Source organism: Corvus moneduloides, chromosome 25, assembly GCF_009650955.1.
Source record: "Corvus moneduloides isolate bCorMon1 chromosome 25, bCorMon1.pri, whole genome shotgun sequence".
In the NCBI taxonomy this organism is placed as follows: domain Eukaryota; kingdom Metazoa; phylum Chordata; class Aves; order Passeriformes; family Corvidae; genus Corvus; species Corvus moneduloides.
In genome coordinates, this window is record NC_045500.1 from 4,415,090 (window position 1) to 4,441,567 (window position 26,478).

The 26,478-nt window shown below is 47.1% G+C and overlaps 1 protein-coding gene across 2 annotated transcripts in view; it reads right to left on the minus strand.

Annotated features, from left to right (window-relative positions):
• Positions 1 to 2,833: 2,833 nt before the first annotated feature.
• ARHGEF12 (Rho guanine nucleotide exchange factor 12) overlaps positions 2,834 to 26,478 on the minus strand; it is a 67,820-nt gene continuing 44,175 nt past the window's right edge. For both annotated transcript variants that reach the window (XM_032133596.1, XM_032133595.1), the window contains 29 exons: positions 25,781 to 25,873; positions 25,292 to 25,402; positions 24,752 to 24,850; positions 24,063 to 24,105; positions 23,840 to 23,945; positions 23,078 to 23,215; positions 22,549 to 22,581; positions 21,598 to 21,712; positions 20,801 to 20,906; positions 20,376 to 20,588; positions 19,839 to 19,968; positions 19,483 to 19,518; positions 18,732 to 18,886; positions 18,029 to 18,175; positions 17,215 to 17,300; positions 16,265 to 16,390; positions 15,285 to 15,399; positions 14,343 to 14,443; positions 14,163 to 14,240; positions 12,910 to 12,985; positions 12,351 to 12,518; positions 11,766 to 11,853; positions 10,971 to 11,060; positions 10,750 to 10,826; positions 10,175 to 10,402; positions 7,754 to 8,218; positions 6,010 to 6,329; positions 5,002 to 5,074; positions 2,834 to 4,451 (listed from right to left, as the gene is read on the minus strand). In XM_032133596.1, the coding sequence (XP_031989487.1) occupies positions 4,441 to 4,451; positions 5,002 to 5,074; positions 6,010 to 6,329; positions 7,754 to 8,218; positions 10,175 to 10,402; positions 10,750 to 10,826; positions 10,971 to 11,060; positions 11,766 to 11,853; positions 12,351 to 12,518; positions 12,910 to 12,985; positions 14,163 to 14,240; positions 14,343 to 14,443; positions 15,285 to 15,399; positions 16,265 to 16,390; positions 17,215 to 17,300; positions 18,029 to 18,175; positions 18,732 to 18,886; positions 19,483 to 19,518; positions 19,839 to 19,968; positions 20,376 to 20,588; positions 20,801 to 20,906; positions 21,598 to 21,712; positions 22,549 to 22,581; positions 23,078 to 23,215; positions 23,840 to 23,945; positions 24,063 to 24,105; positions 24,752 to 24,850; positions 25,292 to 25,402; positions 25,781 to 25,873 (3,627 nt within the window). In that variant the 3' untranslated portion in view covers positions 2,834 to 4,440. The remainder of the gene's footprint in view (positions 4,452 to 5,001; positions 5,075 to 6,009; positions 6,330 to 7,753; positions 8,219 to 10,174; positions 10,403 to 10,749; positions 10,827 to 10,970; positions 11,061 to 11,765; positions 11,854 to 12,350; positions 12,519 to 12,909; positions 12,986 to 14,162; positions 14,241 to 14,342; positions 14,444 to 15,284; positions 15,400 to 16,264; positions 16,391 to 17,214; positions 17,301 to 18,028; positions 18,176 to 18,731; positions 18,887 to 19,482; positions 19,519 to 19,838; positions 19,969 to 20,375; positions 20,589 to 20,800; positions 20,907 to 21,597; positions 21,713 to 22,548; positions 22,582 to 23,077; positions 23,216 to 23,839; positions 23,946 to 24,062; positions 24,106 to 24,751; positions 24,851 to 25,291; positions 25,403 to 25,780; positions 25,874 to 26,478) is intronic.

Here is a 26,478-nt window from a genome sequence, read left to right on the forward strand (position 1 = left end):
TAAAAAAATAGGTCTATAAATTAATAAAATCAATTAATTTCAATTAATTAATTTAATTGAATAATGGCTCTGGTTGGATTTAAAAGGACACTGATGGAAATTCTGAAAGCAGGGAAAGAATCCAAAACTGATTTGGGATTGAAAGCAGAATCCCTGCTCAGGCTGAACTGTCCCCAGAGCTGAGCCACTGAAAGCTCCACTGAACTCCCAGCGTTCATTCAATTGCTGTCAGTGCCCAGGGCAAGCAGAAATCCATCCAAAAGGGCAAAAACTCCCTTTCCAAATCTCACCTGGCAGCTGCAGAAGCACCTGGGAGGGCCCCGGGTGTGCAGGACACACCCAAGGCTTCAATTCCTGCAGGGAATGTCCCGAGGGATCCTCTCAGCTTGGAGCAAGTGGGGGATTTCTTTTTCTGTAGTTGGTGCTCTGTCAATTAATTAATTAATTAATTCATAATTCATTAACGCTGACAAGCAAAAATACCATCAAGGTACATCAACCTCTGCAAAAATTCATCCCCAAGGAAAATTTCCTTTGCCATCGTTTGTCCTCCAAACACTTCAGGCAATCACAACCCAACCACCCCAAGAAATCCGCCAGACAAAACTCATTTTCCTTTAAGCTTATTTAATGATATTTGAAACGCTTAAATTTTCTATTTCCCAGGTCCTGAAAACAGATTTCTTGTTTTTTTGGTTTTTTTTTTTTTAAGTGACCAATATTTAATTCCAGAAACATACAACCCCATCAGCTAAGTCATAAAAGAGCTATTTTACAAACATACATCTGGATAATTAGAACAATAAAGTCTTTTTAGACATTCAAACATGATCAGTAAAAATACAGGATTATTAATAAAGATTTTTGTGTATTTTTTTTTAAAGAATACTTCCAGATTTTTTTTTTCTTCTCTTTAAAGTAAATCTCTGTTAAGAGTACATGATTGTATGTTGTACAAAGAAAATAAAAATATTCTAGTATGAAGAGAGCTCCACAAGACTTAATTCAAAATAAAACAGCAGTGTTTTGGCTGCAGTATCCCTTTTGCAGTACATCTGCTTGTCAGTTGGCACCTTTGGGGAAGGGGAGGGAATCCAGGGATTTCTTTGGGGAACAGAGGGAGAAAATACCGGCTAACAGGAGCCTGGAATCTTCCAATAGCAGGGAGAGGGGAAATCAGAATATCCAGGTTTTAGGAGAACACTGGATCAGGCCAAGTGCAGCCTGAGGGCTGAGCCAAACCCTCTGAGCTCCTGAGGTTTGCACTCCCCATCCTTCCCTCCTTCCCATCCCACCTCCCTGCAGAGCAGCTCAGGAATCTCCTACAGGAGAAGAGAATTCCCATTCCTGAATGAATCCATCTCAGCTTTTGGCTTGTCCGTGAGCTGTGGGACAGCAGAGGGGAAATGACCTCTCAGGAGGAGATGTTGTTATACCCCATCCTTGTTCCCAAAATAAGAAATCCTTGCTCTTCTCCTTGGGGAAGGGGAAAACAAAATAATTTTTGGGAACAGTGGCAGGGACAAAAACCCCAGAGAACCGTTTGGATGAGGGAATGTCCAACCCATCACCAACCAGGGGCAAATGAAAATGCTTCCCTCCAGTGAAAATTTCACTTTAAAAGGGGAATCTTATGGCTTAAAGGAGGAAAAAACCGTGGGAATCCTGAACAGTGCATTTGAGCTGCAGCTCCTCCCTCCCAGCCCGAGGTCTGTGGTGCAGCAATGTGCCAGGGAGGAAAAAGGAATTCCCTGCCCCTCCAGGAGAAGGGATCCCTGCCCCACCATCACTTCCCTGTGTGTGAGGATGATCCAGAGCTGGAAGCACAGCCAGGACCGAGCCCAGAGCGGGATTTACGGCGCCCATAAAACCGGGTTCAGACGAGCTGGGCCTCTCCAACATTCCTGAAACCTCTCTGCCCTGCCCTGCCCGCTGCTCCAGAGGCTCCTGTGCCACCCTCAGCCTGGCACTGAGTGGGGATTCTCCCCTCACCCATCCTGAGAGGTGACAGGGACGCAGCTGCCCCTCACCCCTGCGTTCCACCCCGGCAGAACGAAGGGATTTGGGGAAAAATCCACTCCAGCAGGCAAAAAGGTGAATTCACAAACACGCTGCACTCCCAGCTTTTCACTGCTGCCACAACCAGCAGAGAGGGAACTGTGGAACCAGGAACCACCACAGACCTCGGAATTCCGGCAACCTGGAGAGAACCACCGAGGATTTTGTGTTCAACCACGAGGACAGAGCAGGAAACAGCCAGGCCTCCACAAGCCTCACCTTGGCTGCTCTTCCAGCACATTCTTTTAAAGCCCGACTGAGCTCTCCCTGTTCTGGAGTCCAGGGATCAGTTCCTGTCAACCATGGAAGCCTCTGGGAAGCTTTTAGATCACCAAGGTCACAATAACTGCTCCTGTTTTTGGAGTGTGAGGGGGAAAAAGGGGTCCAACACCAGGTCTGGCTGTTGCCCAGTTCTCTTGCTGGCAGCACCCATGGCAGCATTCCAGCCTGGGGGCTTCTCAGAGGAAGTTTGGATGTTTGTAACCTGGGGAATTGCATGGCTGAGGTGAGGAGGGGAGAGCCCATCCATGAGGAATGAACTGCTGGGTTAATACTGACAATAATCCCACACAACAGGACAGGCCTTGGGACATCCCAAAAAAAAAAAGGGAGCTCCTGCCAGGCTGCAGGAGAAGGCTTTGGCTGGTGCTGGCAGCGGTGATGCTGTGCTGGTGGGAGATGGTGTTCCTAAAACAACAGGAATTCCTCCCTACCCTCCGAGGGCTCCTGGCTCCAACTCCCACATCAAAATCCCCTCTGCTCCCCTCTGTTTTTACCCAAACTCATCCCTCACAGGATCCTGGGGGGGGGGGGGGGGGGGGGAAGGAGAGCTGGGATTTTTTTCTGACGGGGGACAGAGGTGATTTCTTGCCAGCAGCTCAAGGGAAACCGTTTGGTTTAGAGGAGCAGGAGGATCCTGGTGCTGAGCAAAGGCAGACTGCTCTGACTACCCACGGGATGTGCAGGATGCTCAGTCTGGCTTCCCTAAAGAGCTTGAAACTCGGGAAGAGGCCGTGTTCCTCACACAGCTGCCAGGAGCAGCCCCACACAGTGACACTGGGGACAGCCTGGAGCACTCTGTGCCAAGCAGGGCCAGCTCAGGGCAGAGGCACAGCTCAGGCTGCCCCGTGTTACCCTGGGACAGCCTAATTCCCACCCTGTCCCCATCCTGGCAGGAATTCCAGCAGCAAACCCCACCAGGACGGGCCTAAGGAAGCGCTGAAGAGCTGGTTCAGCCTTCTGGGTTTGCAAATCTCCGTTTGGGTGAGAACACACTGGCACAAATGATTGGAAAAAAAAAAAAAAAAAATTAAACAGAAACCAACCCCAAACCCCACCCCAAAAAAACCAACCCCAGACCCCACCCCAAGCCCTCAGCAAGACATACTTTCAGGTACTAAAACTTACTGGCCCTAGAATCAGCAGTACCTGTGGCTAACTCCAATGGCAGCCCTTTTTCATTCAGTAGTGAAGCGGGGGCAGAGCTGCCCCACATCTTTGAAACACTTCTGGGTTTGCATTTTTTTCTTTTTTTTCTTTTTTTTTGATCCAGAGAAGAGTTACAAAAGTGCTGCAGGTCCAAGTATTTTTATCACTTTACAAAGGAGACAATGATCAAAGCCAACAAAGTCAAGAAAAAAAAAATAATTAGAACCTCTTTCTCCTCTCCCAGCAAAGGAATGGGAAAGGGGAAAAGGGAAATTTACCCATCTCAAGTGCCTGGCTGTTTAGTGCATGGAAAATTCCTGTTCCACACGTGGTGACATGAGCAATTCCCATGCAGCTGGTTGGATACAGACAAATTCCAGCCACAAATTCCATCCTAACACCTTCATGAGCAGCTCTTGGCAGCTTGAGTGCCAGCAGGGAGTGCAGAGTCCAGTCCAGTGAGGAAACTCCTGCACACAGGTCCCCCCCGTCCCCTCACCAGGCAGGGTTGGCCACATGCAGGGGGCCAGAACTGTCACTACCCAAAAATAGAACAAAAAAAAAGGCAGATTAAAAAAATTAAAATGTGCTTTTGATACACGGAATGAAGTCAAATAAATACATTGATTTTTTTTTTTCTTTTAAATGTCTAAATACACTTTTTTTTATATCCTACACCCAAAGCTCTGTACATTTGGTTTGGTTTTTTTTTTTCTGTTCTGAAAAAAAAAAAAAAAGAATTTCTGGTAGCAAGGAGAGGAGCAGAATAGAACAGACTCCCTCACTGACGAGATAGTGCAGATGCCCCACAGGAAAAGCACCCCATGCCCACTTTGCTAGAGAATGGTTCCTGTTTGGATGCTCCAAACCCTCATCCCAGAGTCCACAGGGGAGACAGCGGGTGCTGTGTCCCGATTCTCTTCATCCAGTCTTCAGCCACTCCTGGAAACACGACTAGCTTTTGTCTGAAGGAGGGAAAAAGGCGGGGGGGAAAAAGGGAAAAAAGGTGGTGAGAGAGAGGGACGCACTGGGGAATGAGCACGTGGCATTTGTGACCGCTCCTACGGCAGAGAGCTGCTCAGTGAGAGCCTTCACACCCACTTCACCTCCAAAACTTTGGCAGGAGTTCAGCAACTCCATCTGGAGGGTGCCCGAGGCCAATGTGAAGGGCCCCAGAGCCATCCCAGGGAAGGCAGAGCCAGGCTCAGCATTCCACACTGCAGGAATCTCCCTGTGGGAATTCCCATCACTCTGGCCTTGCCTGGAGGAGAAGCTGCACGCCCTGGGACGAAGGTCCGGGGGGAGGCAGCTGGAACAGAACCTTCCCAGAGGAGGAACAAGCTCAGCTGAGCCTCCAGGGATGGAGCCGACCTTTCCTGCAAGCAGCACTGCCAGAGCTGCTCAAGGAGGTGAAACCTTCTTTGGGTGTGTGAGAAAGGCAAAATTGGACCTCAAACGCTCGACTTTGTGCTCTGAGTTTGGTTCTGGGGCTCGGGGAGTCCCAGCTGCTCCTACCTGAGGGCTCTCCTGTGGAGGCTGAGCCAGCCAGCCCCTGGCGTCGCAGAATGCTGTAGTCCTCCTCCACCTCCTGCAAAACAACAACAACCCCAAAACTCAGAACTCAGCTGGCTCTCGATCTACCAAGCAGACAAAGAGGGCTTCAAATAGGAGAAGTTTCACTACTGCAAACACTGAGTACCCCCCTCAACTCCTTTATTTAACCTTTATCTGCATGCAGTACTCTGATTTCAGTGAAATTGAAGGCTGGCTACTGAACGTTTCACACATCAAACCTTCTACAGTTATTCTGTAAAGAGAATCCCTCTCTCATGCAAAAATAATCTGGAATATATTGAGCCTGAAAACCTCGTTATTGCTCTGATATCCTCAGTGCAACTCAGCACCTTCACGTGACACCAGGAGCAGCAGCACAGAAGGGATTTTACAGAATTACCAAAGCTGGAAAAGACCTTTGAGATCTTTGAGTCCAGCCTATGCCCTAAGACAACCCTGTCACCTTGCCACATCCAGACTTTCCTTAAACACCTCCCGGGATGGGAACTCCAACCCTCCCTGGGGAGCCCCTCCCACCCCTCTGTGATGAACTTCTCCTTAATGTCCAACCTAAATCTTTATGTCAGGAATCCACATTGCTCAGTGTCTTGTTCACAACTCCACTTCTGCAGGCTTGTCCTGTCCCTCAGAAATTTCTCCAGATCAAAATCAAAGCCATAATGAGCCCTCCAGCTCCAGCAGAACTATTGGCCTGTCGTGATCCACAACTCAATGCACACAAAACAGCAAAAAAGCAAAAGATTCTGCTTTTAAAGGCTTCCAGAAGTAAGAGCCAGAGATAAAGAGAAATGCAGCAGTGCTCCTGCCCATCAAAACTGTCTTAAAGCTTCTTTTTCTGACCCAAAACTTAATGGGTATGGAAATGGTCGAACGCTCAGGTGGCCATCAAACACTCCACGTGCAGCAATAATCCTAATTAATAATAACAACTGATGAAAGGCAGCGCACCTTTAGCTTCTCCAGGGCATCCTCGATGTTCTGGATGTACTGCATGAGCTGCACACGGGTCTCCAGAGGGAGCTGAGGGCTGCCCAGGAAGGGGCAGGGCTCCTCCAGCCCTGCCCAGCGCGAGCCCAGCAGCTCCTCGGGGAACGGAGAGCTGCCCCCGTCCGACTGGGTGTCCCTTGGGGACAGGGGCTGCTGCTGCTGCTGGGCACTGTCCAGGGAGGGCCGGCCGTGGGAGGTGCACTGCAGGACCAGGGCTGACACCTCCTCGTCCGTGGAGCTCTCCTGCACTGTTCCATATCCATCAAGGATCAAATAATTTCCTGCGGAGACAAAGGGGTTTGAGTCAAGAGTCCTCGAGAAGCTTCAGGGCTGGAGGGAGTTTTGAGCAGATTTGAAGAGACAGAAGTGGGGATGTCCCACAGCCCATCTCCTGAGACATTTTAAACTGCCCTGAGAAAACTCGTTTGGGAAAACTCCAAAGATCAGTGACTGCATCAGACCACACTGGGTTCTGAGCTGGTTCAGAGATCAGGGCTGGTTTTTACACTGTACATTACAAACAGCCCATAATGAGACGGACAGGACTTGGACTCAATGATCCTTCTGGCTCCTCTCCACCTCAGGATATTCTGTGAGCTCACCACCCCCCTTCCTGCTTGCCCAAAATCTCTGTTTGTCTGATAATGGCTGAAAATCCTGCTCTTGCACGAACTAACCTGACAAATCCAGCTGCTGATTTCCAAACTCCACTCCCCAGCCCTGGCACTGAGGATGCTTTTAGATGGGTGAGGTTTAAAATAGAGCTTGCTGATATGCTAAAAGATAAAAGTAATTACAGGCAGAAAATGGTTTCACAACCTGCACCCAGCAATAGGAATCTATTTAATGAATTTCTCTCCAGCAAAGGCAGCACAGGGGACTCAGAATTGACTAAAAACAGATCAATCTCATTTTGATGTCCCCGTAGAGTTAAAAAAGTAAACAGTGGAAGAGGTGACAAATAAATTAGATGCTTCAAGTTGTTGGCTCAGTTTTAATAATTTAAAATGTCTCAGTGAGAAAAATTATTTGCAATATGGAGTTGGAAAGTAGCATTGGGGCAGTCACAAATTGGCTTATCCACGTGGATATAATCCAATTTTTAAATAAAAGCGTATTTACGGATAAGAGACTTCTGTGTGACTGTGAGTGTTGAATCCACCTGATAGCAGCTGCTTCTACTACAGAATGCACACGAGATAAACCTCAGCTTCTGTGCTGTTTGGTGTGCTCAGGTAGCTGTCAGATAGTCCATGTGCAGCAATAATAATAAAATTAATAAAATAATGAGCTTTTAGGAGGTTCAGAGTGGGGTAGGATCACAGGAGCCTATTACAGAGTTTCTCTTCTAAAGTTTGATCAGGAAAAGGGCCTTAAAAAGTGCTTTGCCTCCAAGGAAAACCTTTTCCCTACAGGTCCCTATAGGCAGTAGAGAGACAAAGTGGTCCAGGACAGCCACAATCAAGGGCTTGGCTTGTGCCTGGTGCCTCTGCAATTCCAGCCTGTCACAGAGTGCCACCCCCAGCATTTCAGCTTCTCCTCCATCACATGCAGGATTTATCAGTCCGTGTTTGCACAGGGCTAAAATGACTTATCAAGGTTGAGAGTTGGGAGTTGACTGTCCTATCCCAGCTAAGCCAGAGGTGAAGTGCTAAATCTGGACCTGGCCAGGCCATCACCCCCTGAGCGAGTGCCCCAGGCTCACCTGAGATCCGAATTTGCACCTCCTCGTCCTCCTTCCTGTCCAGCAGCTCGCTCTCCGCGGGGTTCTCGTCGCTGTGGGCTTCCCGAGCATCGAAGAAATGCTCCCCGCTCTCCTCGGCCCCCAGCCCCTCCAGCTCCGAGCCAGAGCCCTCCAGGTTCATGCTGTCCATGGGCAAACTGCCCCTGGCACCGGGCTCTGTGCCCGCCAGCTGCATGGCATCCCCTGAGGCCGGGCACTCAGCTGCAGTCCGGGGGCCGTGCCCAGCCGCGGGCTCTCGAGTTCTGGGAAGGGTTCTGTCCGCTCCAGGCTGCTGGAATCTGCTGTCAGAGGGCTGCAGATCATTCCCACTCTCTGTCTGGGCTTCCTGGGACACGGTCCTGAACCTGGGCAAGCGTTGTCTGTCCTCCAGGGTCCCCTTCTCAGCCAGGCCGAGCTGCTGCACCAAGAGCTGCCTCAGCAACCCCACTGCAAGGACAGGCAACGTTCAGGCAAAAACCCCGTAATGAGATGGACAGGACCTGGACTCAATGATCCTTCTGGCTCCTCTCCACCTCAGGATACTTTGTGAGGTCACCACCCCGCTTCCTGCTTGCCCAAAATCTCTGTTTCTATGCTAATGGCTGAAAATCCTGCACTTGCACTCATGGCACCTGACAAATCCAGCTGCGAGGACAGGAGACGTTCAGGCAGCGCTCACAGAGCACAAAAGGGATAAAAGCAGACACAAAGGTCACCCTCTCACAGAGGTGCCACTCCTCTCCTTGCTCTTGGTTGGAAAAACAGGGATAAAAATAAATCTGTCAAGGGCTCCAGCCTCACTGCCCTGTTTTACCTTACAATACGTCAGGACAAGTTGCATCTCCTTGGAGAAAAACAAAGAAATTGTCTCCAGAAATTACCCTGAGTGCCTGGGTTTTACCCTGCAAAGGAGCTCACAGCTGAGGCTGTAGCAGGGGATTCCCACCTCAAGGAAATTGGGAATATTCCACTCAGGTTTGAAATGACAGAGAAAAAAAAAACCAGAAAAAATTGAAGAAACATTTTCCCTAAAATTTGATGCAAATTTATGCCTGGTTGAACTTCAACCCACATTCCTTTAGTTCTCAAATTATCCCAACCAAACACTTCATAACAGGGACATATTGTTCCAAACAAAAACGTGCTGCTGTCAAGAGCCTCAGATTGTTCATCCTCACCAGAAAGTGCTCTTGCAACACCCAAAAAAAGCTGTGATGTCACACAGCAGAACTGTCACTCAGCTCAGGCTCCTGTCACAGTGTGAGGGAGCCACTGCTGCTGTTGGGGAGCTGCTCTTTTACCTCTCAACACTCGGGAGATGCTGTAGGGTCACTAAAACTGTCCTTACATGCCCCAAACTAAGATTATTTTAGCCCCAGTCTCTTAAAACAAGTACCAAGAATATTGGTACAACATTCAGATCTAGAAAAGAACTTTAAATCCTCTAAGCAGGAGAATAAATGGATTTAAAGATCCAAGATAACTCTGAGACTGCAGAGAACTGTCATTGCTTGGACAGAGAGATGGAAGAGGCAACTGGGGCCAAGGATGTGAGAGCTCTGCATTTTGGTCAAAGCAAATATTCCACAGACTCTTCCCTCCAAGCACAGCTGAGGGACTCCGTGTCCCTTCCAGAGTTGCCAAGAGGAGATCAGTGGATTAATGAATTCATTCAAATTTTAGGAAGTTCTATTTAGGAGCTGCACTGCCAGAGCTGATCCAGCAGGTTGCAGAGCCCTGCATTCCTCCTCTGAAAGGAGAGCAGAGAAGGGATTAAAAACCTCCAAACCAATTTCAAACAATGATCTGTCCATCAGGAAAACTTCTCAACACACACAAGCGTTGATCTCATTAGACCCAACCACCTCCCAAGTGCTCAGGAAATCTGAGCCTGGGCTTTGGATATGGGTGAGCTTAATAATTTGCAGGATTTTACAAAAAAAAAAAAAAAAAAAAAGGAAAATTGTATTCTGCAACACAAGCAACCTCTCCTTTCTGCTCCAGTGCTATGGAAATAAGTGCAGGGCCGAGTGCCTCATCTTTAAAAACTGCTGACCAGCCATGGCACTGGACACTAAGTTCTGCAATATAATTTTGCCATCAAAGCACTCCACGGGCAGTAAAAATTCATTATCACCCTCATTTGATACATAAAACCCCAGGAAAACAAGGAGATGCCCAAATCCCACGGAAGGGCAGTGTGTGAATTCAGCATTCCTGGCTGTCAGCTCCATTCAGCACAGGGGCAATGGAGAATTCATGCACAGGGGCAATGGATAATTCATGCACAGGGGCAATGGATAATTCATGCACAGGGGCAATGGATAATTCATGCAAACGGGCTGTTTTAACAACTTCCACCTCCCTATCCCACCCCCCTGGGCACTGCCCATGGGTACTCACAGTTCCTCAGAGCATCCCGTGCCCACTGCCCCTCTGGCACCGAGGCTGAGCTGGTGGCTGTGTGTTCATAGCAGGCAGAGGAGTCTTTCAGTGCCAGCTCTGCCTGCTGCACCTTCTCAAACTGTCCCTCGGCCCCCAGCAGCCCTTCCACCTTGGCCTTTTCAGACATGATGGGTGAAGAAGACTGAGGGTTCAGTATTAAGGGAGACTCCAGGCCCAAATCTTTATCTAGAGGACAGAAAACATTAATTCAGGTGAAACAACGATGATAAAACTGCAGAAAATTCGACTCTTGAAACCACTAAAATTCTTGAGCGTGGCTTTGGTAGAAAGCCAATTCTTTCCAGGGTTAAAAAAGACTCTCCCAGCAGTTTATAAATCAGAAGGAAACAGTAAAAGGTGCATTTCCCAGAGATTCAGCATCACTTCTCTGAATGACTTGTAAAGAAATCATCCCTTCCCAGAAAAATCTCAAAGCTGGCCTAGGATCCCCAAGCCCCCAGGAACATGGCTGGGCACATCTGCACTCCGTGGAGCAAATCTCCTGATCCCATTTCCCTGAATCCCTGCTTTACCTGGACTCTGCAGGCTGCTGGCAGGAATGTCATGCTGCTCTTTGAGCTTCTGCTGCTCCTCTTCTTCACGCTCCTCTCTGCAGGGAGGGGAGAACAAACACATTGTTTCAGTCACGTTGATCCGCAGGAGGATCCCTGCCTTGCAGGGCAGTTTTTGAGCAGGAAAAGGGGTGCTGGAGACAGAAAAATCAGCTTTTCTTCTTCCTGAAGCTTTGACTTACTCGCCAGGGCCTGACTGAGGCAATGGGATCACTCTTCTGCTGCTCCCCATCTTCACAGTTCCTGCCATCTGAGCTATAAGGTCCTGCCAGCTGCAGCAGAAACAGCAAATAAAACCATGCAGCAAGTGAAGCAGAATGAGCATTTCTCCATTTAATCCTCTTAAACCCAGTTCATATTATTACTAGGGGGGTTTTTTTTAAGTTCTGTTACATTCAGTCCCTCCAGGAACACTCTGCAATCACCACAGCATAAAGCTCAGCTCACCTGGATGCTCCTCAGATAGACAGGACCTTATCACTTGTCAGATCAACCACTTATTTTAAATATAAATACATACAAAAGCATTGTTTCACACATTACTGAGGTATAAAACATGCAACAATAGCCATGTATCCCATAAACAAATCTATCCCTGCTTATACTTCAGGAGAAAAGAGTTTCTCCCAAAGACAAAGCTTTTAGCCATGGAATCCAATTTCTGCAGCGGGGTGTTTATGATGCCAGAATGTAAATCTGCAAAGATCTCTGGTGCTGCATGAAGATGTAGGATTATTTCTGTGTCTGATCTGGCAGTCAGGCACAAAAAACCAGGATTTTAAGGGTAAACAAAGCATTCTGGAGGTCAGAAAAGGGTCTGGAGTGAGCCAGTTGGGAGGGATCTACCCTCGGATGCTTCCTACAGAGACCACCAGGTCTGCAGCTGAGTTTGGAGAAGGAACTCAGGGAGTTCATGGGGTGAAGGCCTCCCAGGTACAACAGACAGAGCAGCAGCTGGAACTGAACCCAGTACTTACACATTCTTCTCTGAGACAGTCTGTGCCACCAGCTCGTAGATGTGAGCCCCCTTCTCTGACATGGAGATGACGAAGAAAGCTTTGTTATCTGCACCAACACAGGGAAGGGAGGATTTAAAGAGGTGCCAGGTCCCACACAGCTTCCCAAAAACTCCTAGAACAAGCCATAACCCCAGCCCAAAGCAAGGAAAGAGTCCATGAGAGAACCCTCCAACACCAACACAGAAACACAGACCTTGCCCTAGCAAAGAAATTTGCCCTCAAAGGAAAAAACCCATCTCAAACCATTTTGAAAAAGCTTCATTTCTCCTCTTTTCCCTTCTAATAATTTCCAGAGTGCTCTTCCTCTAACACAATCAGAGTACTTTCATTTAGAAGTCTATTTAAAACTCAAGCAATGCCTATTACTGATGCAAAGAAGTTAAACAGCTCATCCATACTAAGTATGATGTTGGACAACCAAGAATTAAGCCTACGCAGTTTTCCATGTTCTACTCTGAAAATCTACACAAAAATCATCTTCCTCAACTGAGCTAATCTTTATTTTTGGCTTCTCCTTGTGCTTTCTCAGTGGGCTGCACTGACCTGTGGCCACCTGGCGAACCAGCACAGTGTTGAGTTTGATGATGGGGCTGAAGGTGTGTTTGCTGTCAGCTGTGGACGCCAGGATCTTGCTGTGGCACTTCAGCACCAGTTTGTCATCTTGCTTCTGCAGCAGCACCAGGATGTCCTCCAGCAGCAGAGTGTACAGATCTGCCCAGGGAGCAGAGGAGCCCAGAATGAGTTAAGAGATGCTATCAGAAAGCAGAAAGCTGCATTTCTGATTACTCATGCAGAGGCAGCAATCAGTGCTGTGCCACTCCAAGCAAAGCTTGCAAATCTTCCTCGTGAAAACTCCAACAGAAAGCTACAGATGGAATTGGATCAGCTCATGACTGACTGCTGTGTCCCTGCATGGCCCTAATGATACTCCAGCACATTTCAGAATTGACAAGAGTAATTTAATCAGCTTGGAGGAGCACACAGGCATTATCAGAGGTGGCAGTACGAAGAGTAATTGGGAGCTGCTGCAGAGCTTTTCCCTCCTCTCCTCCCCAGCAAACTCACCCAGAGCCAGGGGAGCGAGGGGATGGCCCAGACTCACCGATGGTTTTGTCACGATTCACCTTCCAAGTCAGGGGCCCTTCATGGAGCATTTTCCTCTTTGTTAGATCCAGGTTCTGCCACCAGGGGAAAGGAAAAAAAAGAAATTTCTATGGAAGCAAGTCATGATAAAACACAGGAATGCCAGAGGACTCCAGTCTGGAGAGAAGCAGCTAAACCCAGGCTGGGAAAAGAAACACGGAGCAGGGAACCCAAAATCATGTGAGAGATGCTGGTTATCGCTGTTCCTCTTCCACTGCTCTTTTCCACAGGCCAAAAGTGTCACAGTGTCACAGGGTGGAGAATTCTCCCACCAAATCAACCTCCTGGGGCATTAGGATGTCATCCATTTCCCAGGAGGAGTTTTTCCAATACCCCACATCCAGCTCCAGCATTACAACTGGTTAACGCTTCAGCTCTCCATTTGCAAGTCAAGTGTGCCTACAAATGATTTACAAATCATCCCAACGATCTGACGGGATTTGTAATGTCAATGGATTCTTCAGGCACTTCAGCGCTTGTGACATTTAGATCTGCAGGCAAGCAGAAGTGACAATTTTCACAATTCCTCCCTTCCAAGTCTCAGAGTCTATAATCAATGACAGCGAGATTTCAGAGCTGCCAGGAAGTTCTTCCTTCCCCTCACTGAACGCTTGCAAGTTTATTTGGAGAAGGATACACGACACAGTTTTACAGAAAAGATTTGGTTTTTTTGATTCACAGGGACTTTGAGGAAGATGGGGAAGCAAGCAGCAGGTAACCAGCTTCCAACAAAACTGCAGGGGTTTACAGGAGCCATGAAACAGAATATTTTTAATGCTGGACTTCAGGCTTTGTTTGGCTGCATGGATCTCCCACATTTTTGTACAAGCTCTCTCCTTTTACACCTCAGGGCTCTCCAAGGCCTGCCCAGTTCCAACAGCATCACTAAGACATGCACTCACATGAGATAAATATCCACAATAATCTCATTATCCATCAGGTATCTCTTCTGTGATACAGTGCTTGAGATTGCAGGCCATAAAGATCAGACAAGCTTCATCAGCACCATTATGTGCAGAACTGGGCTGTTATAGCCACAGTAATCTTCAGGAAGGTGGTAAAACTCACATTTCTGAGACTAACTGTTTTCATTTTCATACAGAAATATTTACCTCCAAAGACCACTTGCTTGTGCATCAGAAGAAGCACAAAGTGAGTGACAGGGCTGCAAACAGAATTTACTCAGGGATCGTTTTAACACTCTCAACTCACCCTGAACTCATCCATCATGGGGTCCTCTGACTGCTTCAAGTAGGACAGGTCGAGTCGCCGCTGATAATCCTCCAAATGCTGCAGGAAATGCAAGGAAATGGTCACTGGGAGCAGCAAAACTCCCCGGAGTGGAGGTTTCTTGCTGTCCCCAGCCCTGGGTGTTCACTGTGCCCCTCACACCTGCTTGTTCTCGGACTCTTTGACAGCCTGGTTCACGTGGTTGAGGATCTGGCGACAGTGATCTGCTGCTTTCTTAACTTTCTCCTTCTCCTCAGGCAGCTCTGCAAGAATAAAACAAAGTGTGACGGTGCTTCCCAGCACAGGTTTGAACAGTCAGCCCTCCAGTGCAGTTTGCTGGCCTCAGACTGGACAAAGAGGAGTTAAACTCACAGAGAAGTCTATCAACAAAAGCACTGCAAAAGTGGCAAAAATAAGATTTGTGACAGGAGAGAATTCGTCGTGACCTGCAGATCATTACATCTAATACAACTGTTACTCTTTCTTTTTTAGGGCCATGTGACAACTATTCACATTAATCTGAGAAACCTAAAATCCTTACTAAAAGTACAGGCCCAGGTGCACCCATCAATTCTCACTAGCACCAGCAGCCACACTGAGAATTCAGTTAACAGGAACATAAACCAGTACATCAAAGATAATGGAGTATCACATGCTTTCCTAATTAGGATTAGAGGGAACTTGTAGCTGCAGTCTATTTTTATGAGTAATGAAATTACACTGCAGAAGGTATCAGATAGTAAAGCTGGAGAGGTATTTTGTGCTATTATTTATCACATTTTTACCTGCTGTGCTGGAAGTATCTTTCAGTGTAACATATCCTAATTAAATCCCACCCTCTGCAAGAGCACGAGGACGTTCTGTGCCGCTTTACAGGTTTGACAGATTCACTTATTTCACACTGAATTTCCTTTTTATTTTACTAAGGAGGAAGAAACACTGGATTTGCCTTTTTATTAGTATTTTTTTACACCTCCTGTGCAGAAGGCAGCAGTGAAGTCGCAATGAAAACAGAAACAGACACAAAACTGAAGTGTTACTCAACACATTTACGAAGAAAACCTACTAGAGGTGGGTGCCCAAACCCCAGTGGAAAGGCTTTACCTGTGTATTTGGCAATGTTATCCAGCAGAAGGGGGTATTTAGTCAACCTCTGCATCTCCGTGGGGATGATATCCTTCAGCTGCAGCCGCCGGCACAGGGGATTGCTCTCAGCATCCTAAATTTCAACAGCACAATATCTGCATTTGTCATTTTTATTAAGGCCATAATTACCTGAATGCACAACATCTATTCATCACTTAAACATCTATTACTTCACTTTCCAGTAATTAAATACAAGACAAGAGATGCCAAGATCTATCACCCAGACAACACATCCCCTCTCCATCTGCAATTACCCGCAGGAAAAGCTCATCACAAAGGCAGTGCCTTCCTTCCCTCATTACTCCCCATGGGCATGGGCCCATCCCCAATCAATCTCAGTCAGCAGCAGCCAGGAACACATCAGTTTGGGCTTTCACACCGCAGCAAAACACGGGACATTCGTCAAGGTAATCTCCCCTTGTACCAGCAGAGCTCCTCCCAGCCGGTGCTAATGGAGATAATGTTCTCTTGCAAACGCCACATGGACCCAAACCCCGCTCCTGGCAGGCAGAGCAGGTGTGCATCATCTGTCTCCTGCCCCTGGCACGCAGCAAAGGGCACTCTGAGCACTCTTCCCCACACAACTTGGCATCCTTGACTTCGAGGGAGGTGGCATCTCCTGCCTGGGACACTGCGTGCTGCCTTGCATTCCATCAGGACACTCTGTGCTCCCCAAGCCGAAGGCTCCTCCCTCCAGGAACCATGAGGAGAGATAAATACAGTGCTGGAAATGATCCCGAGCTGAAGGCAACGTTAGGCATGATGTCATTAATTAATGCCATTAATTATCAGAACTTTGCCAGGAGGATTCATTGGGCTGTGCTGGCTCCCAGCCACACCCTGGGGCAACTCAAAGCCCTGTGGAGAAAACTCAAATCCCAGTGGAAAAAACTCAAAGAGCCTGGTGGAGAGAAGTCAGAGCCCTGTGGGAAACTCACCTGCACGAAGGTCTGGAAGCGTGAGTCCTTCTTCTGGCGGGACTTGATGACCTCGAGAGCGAAGGGCTGGTTGCTGCAGAAGGTGGCAGTGGCAAGTTTCAGCTTCTCCTCTGCTGCTCCACTAAACTGTGCCAGAAAGCCAAAAAAGCCAAGTTTAGACAGGCTGGAGTTCAGCACATGCCACCCTCGGCAGGCAGAGCCACACGGGACCGGGCTCACCAGGGAAGAAATGAATTATTGACAAAAATGAGGAGTAATTTCTGCCATGGTTTATGGCTTTGTCTTCCCAGAGGAGCCCTTTACACCTCAAACGCCACAGTTCTCCTCAATCCAGCCCTCCCACATTAAAGAATCCCAGATTGGTTTGGGTTGGAAGGGATTTTAAAGCTCATCCAGTCCCACTCCATCATGGGCAGGGACACCTTCCACTATTCCAGGCTGCTCCAACCTGTCCTTGAACACTTCCAGGGCTGGGGCAGCCAAATCTTTCCATAAAGATCTCAAAAGTGAAGCCTGTACCAGCACTATAAACCCTGAATTTATCAATTCTAAGATTAGAAATCAGTATTTTTAACCACCTTTTAACTGCACCGCAGCCAACACCAGGCTCACATTTCAGTGTTACTGAAACAAATTGTGCCACTCCGTTTCTCAAAATCCCACTCTCACCTTTATGTCTCCAAAAGTGCCTTTCTATTCTACCCACACATCCCAAGGAAATTATTCCTGTGCCTTAAATGACTCTTATCTCCAGTCAGAAGAAAATCCTCGGAGTTTTTCCTGCTTTCCCTTCCACCCTCATCCTCCAGCTCTCTTTTGGCTCCACAGAAATGACAACTCCCAGCCTTTCAGTTCCCATTAGCTGGGAATTACCTTCTCCAGCCTCTGGCTCTGTTCGTCATTCTAGGAAATATTCTTTTCAAATATAGGAAATATTAAAAGAATTTTACCCAGGAGAGCAAATCTTCCCCGATTTGGCCAATGACAGAAGTTTCGTTCCTTTTCCGGACAGCTTTCATCTGATCGTTCAGTGCAACTTAAAAATAAGGAAGAAAAAGTAAATTTTAATTAATAGTGGTCAAATTGCTGGCTTGATTTTCAGCATTTAACATAAAAGCTATTCTAGGAGAAGATTAGATTTGAAATTATTTTAATTAGCTAATAAACAATATCCTGCAACTTAATAAATCTAGAATATCTAATGAAGTGTCACGTATCTCCTTTGCTCTTCTGTCTCACCTGTCTTCAAGTGACCCCTAAGAACCATTCCAAACTTATCTTTTCTGAGGCTCAATATCACTTTTGTACAAACAGGGATAATGTGGAACACAACTGCAGCCATAAACCCACACAACTGATTATCCAGTGGCTGGAATTCCTACTGTGAGCAGTCCTTTCCCTAAACAATGAGGAAGGGCCACTCTTCAGAAACAAAAAGGCATCAATCTCTATAAATCTGTTTTCATGGTCTCTTCAAGAACAGTTGTAACATCTCAAATGCTGGCCCATAAGGCTCTTTTATCAAGCATGATCAACACAGATAAGGAAAAGGAGCACTGGACATGATTTCTTATCAAAATATCTTTGCAAATCAGAATTGGAAGAAATGTGAGCAAAAGCAGGCCCAGGGTACTGTCCTTAAGAATTTCTGCTTTATCTCAAGCATTGGGCGCTTGAAGCAAAGGGATCCTCGTGTTCCAGGGTCCCTTTGCTTCAATTTTGCAGCCACTGGAACCCAGAATTCCAGAGTCCAGCTGCTCCTACCATGCAGCCCAAGGATATCCTCCAGGTTGGAGAAGATTTTCCGCTTGTCACTGGAGCTGAGGATGCCCTCCCTGGTGACCCTCTGGTAGAAGACGTTGTGCAGGACCTTCAGCGTGCGTACGTGGGCTCGCTCCGTGTAGAACAGCTCTGGGGAGACAGGAGAGCAGGATTGCAGCTGTGGAGCCAGGAAGGAGTTTAGAGCAAGTCCCCCCAGCAGCACTTCCCTCCCTGGCCCATATTCCAGGCTCTGCTGTAATTCCTTGTTTGAATTGTTTGTAAAATTCCATCGTTTACCCCAAACCGACAGTGAGCTCTGAGCAGCTCACAAACCCACACAGAGGCTTCTGCAGGACCTGCAACTAAAATCTTCTGAAGTTTGGGAGTAGCATTTCCATCACCTGTGTTCCAAAAAAGCCAAGCTTTTCCTGCTTTCTTTTACAGAACATATTAAAAATTGGCCTTTCAGTGCCTTCATAGGTTTAATAACCAGGGACTGGATCAATCTCACCTCAGGTTACTTCCCAGTAACAAGCACAACTTTCACACCTAAGAACTCTTCAAATCAAAAGTTCTACAATTCTCCAGCCCCTACTTTAAACAAATCAGGGCAGGAAGACCTAATTGTAAATTTTAAGAACTTCAAAGCTCCAGGGGAAGGTTTCAACTTTGAGCTTGGCCAGGTAGGAAAGAGCCTCCATCTCACCATTTATCACTTCTTGACGCTTGATTTCGTAGGGTTTGAGCCCCATCAGCACCTCCCTGCTCACAAGCTGCTGCCAGTTGGGAGGATCCATGTCCATGTCGAAGTCATAGAGCTCATCCTCACTCTGCACATCTGCAAAGCCAACACTGTCCATCCTGATGGGAGGAGGAAAAATGTGAGATAATTCCCATTTCAGGCAGAAGCTGAGTACATAACTCAGCACCATGAGTACACTGTCCCTGCCAGCTGGAGGCTGTTTGATGCCTGAACCTCTGGGCACGTTCCCTAATTTTGCCCTTTACAGACTGGCTGCCTGTTCTGACAGTGTTTTCATCACCTTCCATCAAGGTGACAGATCCATGACAGATCAAATCATTTGCAGTCAAATATCAAGTCAGTGAAAAGGGCAGGTTACAGTTTCTTGCCTCTGTCTATCTGCCAACAGCAACAGACAGGTTTAAAAGGAAAACAGGGCTATCTCTACTTCCTAACCTAACTCCCATCCATTCACGTCAGTGGATACAGCAATCATTCCACTTCACTCACAGATCAAAGGGGTTTTTTTGCATATGACTCACCCCACCTGCCCTATAAATGGCTGCCAGTGTCTGATTTCATGTGTTCTTAAAGAAAAAAGATCATGCAGACAACTGTGCTGGCTCAGAACAATAAGCACTGCTGCATTCTGCTTCATAACCTCTTGAAATCCAAACAAATTCAGTGAAGTTCAAACATTTCTAAGCATACTCACTTGCGGAAAGGCTTTGGTGTTCCCATGTCAACCATCCTGCAAGGAAGGAAAGAAACCATTAGGGAAGCTTGTGCCTGAATTTCTCCCTGCTCACACACTCAGCATGACTTCACAACGGTGGTCTGAGCTCCAAACCAGAGTATTTCGTCCCCTCTCCTGAGAGTTTTCTATCACAGCCCAAAGTTCCCTAATTCTCCCAACAACATTTAACACAAGTGGCATCACTGCAATTTCATGTACTAAATTTCAACAGCCACAGTCACACTGACACAGGAGTCGGACTACAATGATCTTTTCCAAGCCATTCCAAGACTTCCTGACTCTCTCTCTCGGCTCCCTCAAGCACTCCGAGTTACCTCTCTGATTCTCCCTCCTCCTCCTGCAGGTTTTCCAAAGGGGACGGGAACTCGAAGGTGTTGTTGGGTGTGCGGGGAGTGCCATCCATGGAGTCACCGGCAGGTGGGGCTTCCCCAGGCTGCTTCAAACCTGCGTGCCGAATAAACGGGAAAGGTGAGGAACCAAACTGGAGGACATTAGAGAAATCCCAGCCTCTCCAGAGCCTCTTGATTCCAGCTTCATTTCAGCTCAGAGCTGGAGGAACCCAATGCCCAGGCTGGGAAAAAGAGCCTCAGTAACAAAAGCTTCCAGGTGACACAGGCTGGCACCTGAGGTGGGGTTTTTCCTGTTGGATGATCCAATGCCACAGGGGCAGAACCCACTAACAACCATTTCTGCTCACGGTAAGACTCCCTAATTGAGGAAAGCTGACCAAGGTGAGGAAGAGCAGCTCTCATGACATCAAAGCATTTCCTCATTTGCCCAGCTTTGTTGCATGGGTGCTCTGCACATCCTGTTCCCAGCACAACCTTTAATCATTCTGCATTCCACCCTACCTGTGTCACTGTCCTTGCTGCCCTCCGGAGAGGCAAAGGGCCCCACTGCCAGCGGGGACACGGGGTTGGCAGGGGGGTAGGCAGCATCGGTGCCATCGCTGGAGGAGCCACTCTGGCGCAGCTTGCTGGCCTCTGGGGGCTCTGGGCTCACAGAAGAGGCTGTGGGCGAGTGCTTGGGGTGCCTGGGCTTCTGCATCTCCATGGCCCTGCCAACTGAACGAAAAGGATCATCACACTGCTGAAACGACCTGTGCCTGCTCCCAGTGGTGAGAGAAGCAGCATTTCAGGACCAAAACTGGTTTGTGCATCTTTAAAACCGTATTTTAAGAACAATAATTTTACTGGGTCTTCCTGGCATGAATTTTTAAAGGCAGCAGGGACTCTCTGTGGCTGCCAGGGCACGTGAGTTTCCTGGGCTGACATACTTGCACTGCTGTCGTGTCGGCTCGGTCTCCTTGGGGGGCCCAGAATGTTGGGGAAGCCTCTCCTCTTTCCTTTCTCCTCTCCTTCTTTCTCCTTCTTGATGCTTTGCTGCAGGGAAAGAAAAGCAAACTCATCACTCACTGCTTCAAATCCAGCTGTTTACTGAGGTTTTAATTAAATTCTTTAAAGGTGTAGAAGAGAGAGGACACAAACCTACCAAAGGGTTTCACACTGTTTCACCTCCTCACAGTTAGTGCACAACTGCTTGAAACTCTCTTAATATTTCAAAGGAAGCTGAAATGCTGATGGAAATAAGTAGCTACTGTGACCAGATACACCCCCATGCTGTGGGAGACAAGGGATCACACCCACAGAGATGAAGTTTTGGTGGAAAATTTCATTATGCAACAGGAAAAGTGGGGGTGGCAGGGAGAAGAGCTCTCCTGCATCGCAAACCAGGAGGGTATGAGCAAGTTTCTCCAGAAGAAAACTGAAGTAAACAAGGCAACAGCTTTCATGAGACCCTCATGTGGTTCAAGCTTGTGTTCTATGAAACATTCCCCACCCAAAGTTAAAAAAACAAGGTGAATTCAGGGGCAAAGGAAATAATTCTATTTATTTCTAATTCACGTGTCTGCCAAACGGATGCAGAACCCAATCTCAGCTCTTAGGTTTGCTGTGCAGCTCAGTAATCCCAGAACCTCTTGAAACAGTGGAAAATCACAGCCATTTTTAACTTTTTCCTGCTAAATTGGGGTTTGAACTGCACACAAATCCTCTGTGGCCACGCCAGCAGTACCTTGATCTTCGGCAGGAAACCAATCCGGCCACGCTTCTGCTCCAGGTTCCGAGGCTCTTTGACTTTGACTCCCAGGTGTTTCATGTAGGTGAGGATCACATACTGCATTGTGGAGCTGCCAAATGCATAAAAAACAGTGAGGTCAAAGAGAAGTATGTTGGGAAAATACATTTAGTCAGTAAAATTAAGTGCCAAGGTTCTATTGCAAAGTTAATTTTTAAATTGAAGTCAGTTACGAAATGAACCGAAATAAACTCTCACAGATAATGGGAAGGCTCAGCCAACATCAGAATTTATCCTTTTGTAAATTATGGAGTAAATAAAGATGGAATTTATGGGTGGGGAGACCCTGGCATAGGCTGTCCCATCCCTGGAAGTGTCCAAGGCCAGGCTGGATGGAGCTTGGAGCAACCTGGGATAGTGGAAGGTGCCCTGCCATGGCAAGGGGTGGAATTAAATCATCTTTAAGATCCTTTCCAACCCAAATCATTCCATGATAAAAGGCACAGAAGCCTAGGAGGTGAAAACACAATTTTGAGAATTACACAGAAGGTCCTAAAATTCTACACTGAAACCACATTTGATGTCCCATTCTAGTTCTGAGTTATAGTAAAAATAAGCAGCAGTAAAAGGTTACTACACAGAGTGGAGGAAAAGCTGCTCAGATAAAAACTGAGCAGGACAAGGCAGAAACAGAAAATAAATGTTGGAGCAGACTGAAGCCAACACAAAACAAAAATAAACACGAACTCTCAGTGACAGCAATTTTTAAAATGTGAAACACAGACAACAAACATCAGCAAAGGAGAGGCTGATGCTCTGAATTCCAGTGATTTATGCCAGGGGATTTAGGAGGTGAGTGTTGGAGGTACAGCCAGGAGAGGGCTGTCGTGTTCTATCAGCACAGCACACCAGCACTGGCACAGCCCAAGCTCCCCCAGCTTCCATTACCTCTTGTCTTCTTCCAGAGGCTGAGATGACATCCTAAAAACAAGAAAGTGTTTTAAAATGAAACTCAAAACCCAACTACCACTCGGTTCCATCCACCCAGAGCACCAGCAGTTGTGTTCCACAAGTGTCCTTTAGAACGTTCAGCAGTCCCAGCAGGGGAAAAAAATAAAATCAAAAATCAAAACTGAAGGTTCAGCTGCGGAAATTGGATTCAGCCCACACGAAACGACAAAATGGGCTGCGAAGCTGGGGTTTCTACAGGAGAAGGGCTCTGATCTAATAATGCACAAGCTGACAATGGCAGCACTCCCTGCACTATTGAACAGCAGCCTCCTGGACAAAACAGACTTCACTTCCCTCCTGGCTTAGTCCTGGCTGTCATTATCCCAACAAACACTCAGGGGCAGAAATACAAACACAGGGATGCCAAATTCCACCCCCCAATTCCTTTATCCTGCTCTTCCCAGGTCTGAGGCAGCACCTTTATTATTCCTTTTTTCCCCCCACCATTCTCTTTGCTGTCACTCACAGGACTTCCTCGATCTTGGCAATGATCTGCTCTGCACAGCTCCTCTCCTTCTCCACGGCGTTGCGGTCCCGCAGCCGCTCCGCGTCCAGCCTGGTCAGCTCCCCCTCGGCCAGGGTCAGCCCCATGCTGCGTTTCTGCCTGGAAAAGGGCACAGGAAGCATCCCTTGGAGCTGGGTATTGCCCTGGGATAGGGAGCAGCAGCCTTGTGGCACTCAGGGTGTCCCACAGGTTTCATTACGAAAATGGGGAAGTCACGGAAGGGCTTTCGGGATGTTTAAAGCATCTGCGTGAATGGAGAGATTTTTTTAGGGATGAAGTAGTTCATTGTTGAGCTTGGCACAGAGCTCTTAGGACTCCACATGGAAAAGCAAATTAATTATCAAATTCTACTCCATGCCCGTGACAACTCTGTAAAGGGGATTATTGCCTGCCCAAAGGGGAGACGGAAGGAAAACAGGGAAAGGAAAAAAAAAAATATAAGCTGATTATGAACACAATCAGTAAGAGAGATTTATATAACACCTAAGAAAACATACTCTGACATTTCCTCACACAGCTGCAAGGAATGAAGAATCCAAGCTCTAGGACTGCAATTAATGACTTGATTTAAAGATTGGTCACAGGTGACCTGGAGGTCCTTTCCTGGTACATTCCTATCCAACTCAAGAGGAATTATTGTGTCCCTCAGGTTTCCCTGTGCTGGACATGCTGACTGAAATCAAACTTGAATTAAAAGGAAACTCCACAGAGAGCTGTTGGTACCTGAAATCCTCCAGGTTCCTCTGAACCTCTGGACAGACTTTGTCCTGCATGGTTTGGATGAACTGGCGGTGGAGCTCCTCAGGGAGCAGTTCTGGCCTTCTCCTGTCTGTGAGGCACAAAATTCACCAATTATTCCACTAACAACAGTCCCCACCTTCAATAAAGCCGTTTCCCTGAATTAACCCACCCTTTGCCTTTCACTCCCACAAACACAGCACCCTACCTAATTCCAAGGAGATTTCATCTGGAACTGGGACTTTCAGGTTCTGCAAAAGGAAAGAAAGGCTGGGAGAACCAACAGAGCAAAGAGCACCCAATGAAACACACAGATCACACACTGAATTCCCTCAAAAGCCAAAATCCTCCAATCTGAGCACCTGCTGGTTTGAAAAGGGGAGACTCCCATGAATAGATTGTAATTCACAGGGATTATTTCATCTGAACATGTGGTCTATAAACCTCTGCTACAGTTTCTGGGAGTTTAATTCATGACAGCAAAGAATTTTCTCAGCTTTCCAACAGACTGATAAAATTTCCCAATCCTTGGAACAGCCACATCAATACCCACAGCAATTATTAACTAAAAAGCAATGCAGAAGAGCCAGAACTTGCTTACCTGCCACGAAATTATTTCTGCTATCAACAACAAATCCCCTGGGATTTATTTTGTTACCAGGCATCTGAGGCCATTCATTTTCCTGGTAACATTTCAACAAAAATACTTCAAACTTTTATTACGTTGTTAAATTTTATGAAGTTATTTCTTAAGTATTATTCCAATTGTTATTTTTAAAACGATCTATTTTGGAGGGCTTTAACCCCCTTAGTTTTTCGCAGTTCAGGTTGAGTGGAGAAAGGTCAAAGTCAACTTGCTGGACATGTGTGAAAATGAGGAAAACAAGTGGAACCTACTGCAGCTCTGTCCAGGAAAAACTGGTAAAACTCCAGGAAAACACGCCGGGTCTCTTTGGAGTTGGTCTGTTTGTACAGGTCTGTGTAAAGGTAGCACAGCTGTGGGGAACAGGAGGGCAAGAAATTAGGTGAAAACCATGAAAACTCCAAGCTTTCTTTCCAATAGTTCAAGGAATTCAGCAGTGCTGGGTTGAAACCTTTCCTGGCTCCTCAGGGAGGTGCCCTGGCAATGGTGGGAGAGGGAAGGGGCTGGGAAAGAGGCACAGAGAGGTCAGCCCTTCCCTGTAGACAATTCCACACCTGAAGGTGGAATGAGAGGCTTTCAAGAGATAAGTAATTATTTGTAAGCAGCTAAATGTAGAAGAGACAATTCTTTTTGTGCTTCTCCATTTATCTGAGGAGATAAATGAGGATTTATCACCCTCAGGCCTGCACAGGGTCTGCACTTCCCTCCTTGCCAAGTCATGGCACTGAGAGCTACACAAGATCTGGTGAAGATTCCCAAATGTGAGCCAGGGAAACAATTCCAGAGCTTCTCACCAGGGCTGCAGGATCAAACTGGGACACCACGTGGTGCAGGAGAACAGCCAGGTGAGCTGGGCGGGATTTCAGGAGCTCGATGTTCTGGAAGCAGCTGCACTGCCCATTGATCTGCAGGGATACACAAGAATTACATCTGAATTATTGAGGAACAAGAGAAAGGACAGCTAAAATAGTTCAGAGTAAGTATGCCAAAGCCCACACTGCCATGACAATAATTCAGGATTTAACAGAGACTGAAGAAAATTAAATAAGGCTAATTAATTTCTAGAAAGCTTGAAGTTAGGAGAAGGACGAGGAATAACACAGACTCAAAGATGGATATAAACTCCCCAAATGTTTTTATTTGGCAAGATCAGCAATAAGAGGAATCCCACTCCCTAATTCTTATTTCACCATACAAGAAGTGCTCAGCACAAACAAGGCAGTTTAGGAACAGGGGCACAGAATTCTGGTTGGTGGGGAGAAAAGGCTGGAAGTCATTCCCACCTGCTCCTGCTCCGTGTCAAAATCATCATCCTCTGCTCCAATGATCTGAGTGCCCACTCGGGACAAGGGGCTTCCAACACTGGACTGGGAGTCCTGGGAAAGAGAAGGCAGGAAAGCACAATGCTGTGATTGTCCTTCCCAGGAAAACTTCGAGATATTCTCATCATTTTAATCTTTCAAGAACGCCACGGAAACCCACACGCCCCCACTCAACCTTGGTTCCCTTTCCCAAAAGCTTCTCCCAGGATCCAAACACTCCCAAACACCAGATCAGGTGGTTCAAGAGCAGCTGCATCACCTGCAGCCAGGAGCACACCAAGCACGTGGCACGTGGCAAATGCCATCTCTGCACAGATGGGGAAATGTGGCTCTGGGAGGACAAGCAGAGGAGGGGAACGAGAATTCAGGAATCATCCCAAGGATGATGATGTGTTCAGACAGGTCTGCACTTCCTGCTGTGTTCCACTTGCAGCCCTGCTGGGAATGCCAGCCTCCAAATGGCCGAATATCCTAAAAAAAGGCTGGACTCAAGGAATAAAACACGTGCAACTGCTCTGCTTATTCCAGGCCCAGCTGTTTTACTGCTGATTAGGTATTTCTTGCCTCTAAATGGTCCTGCTCTTAAGCTCCATAAACATTTACTCAGCTAATTAACTTTCCCTGCACCACTTTAATTGCATTTTATCTTCTAAAGCAAA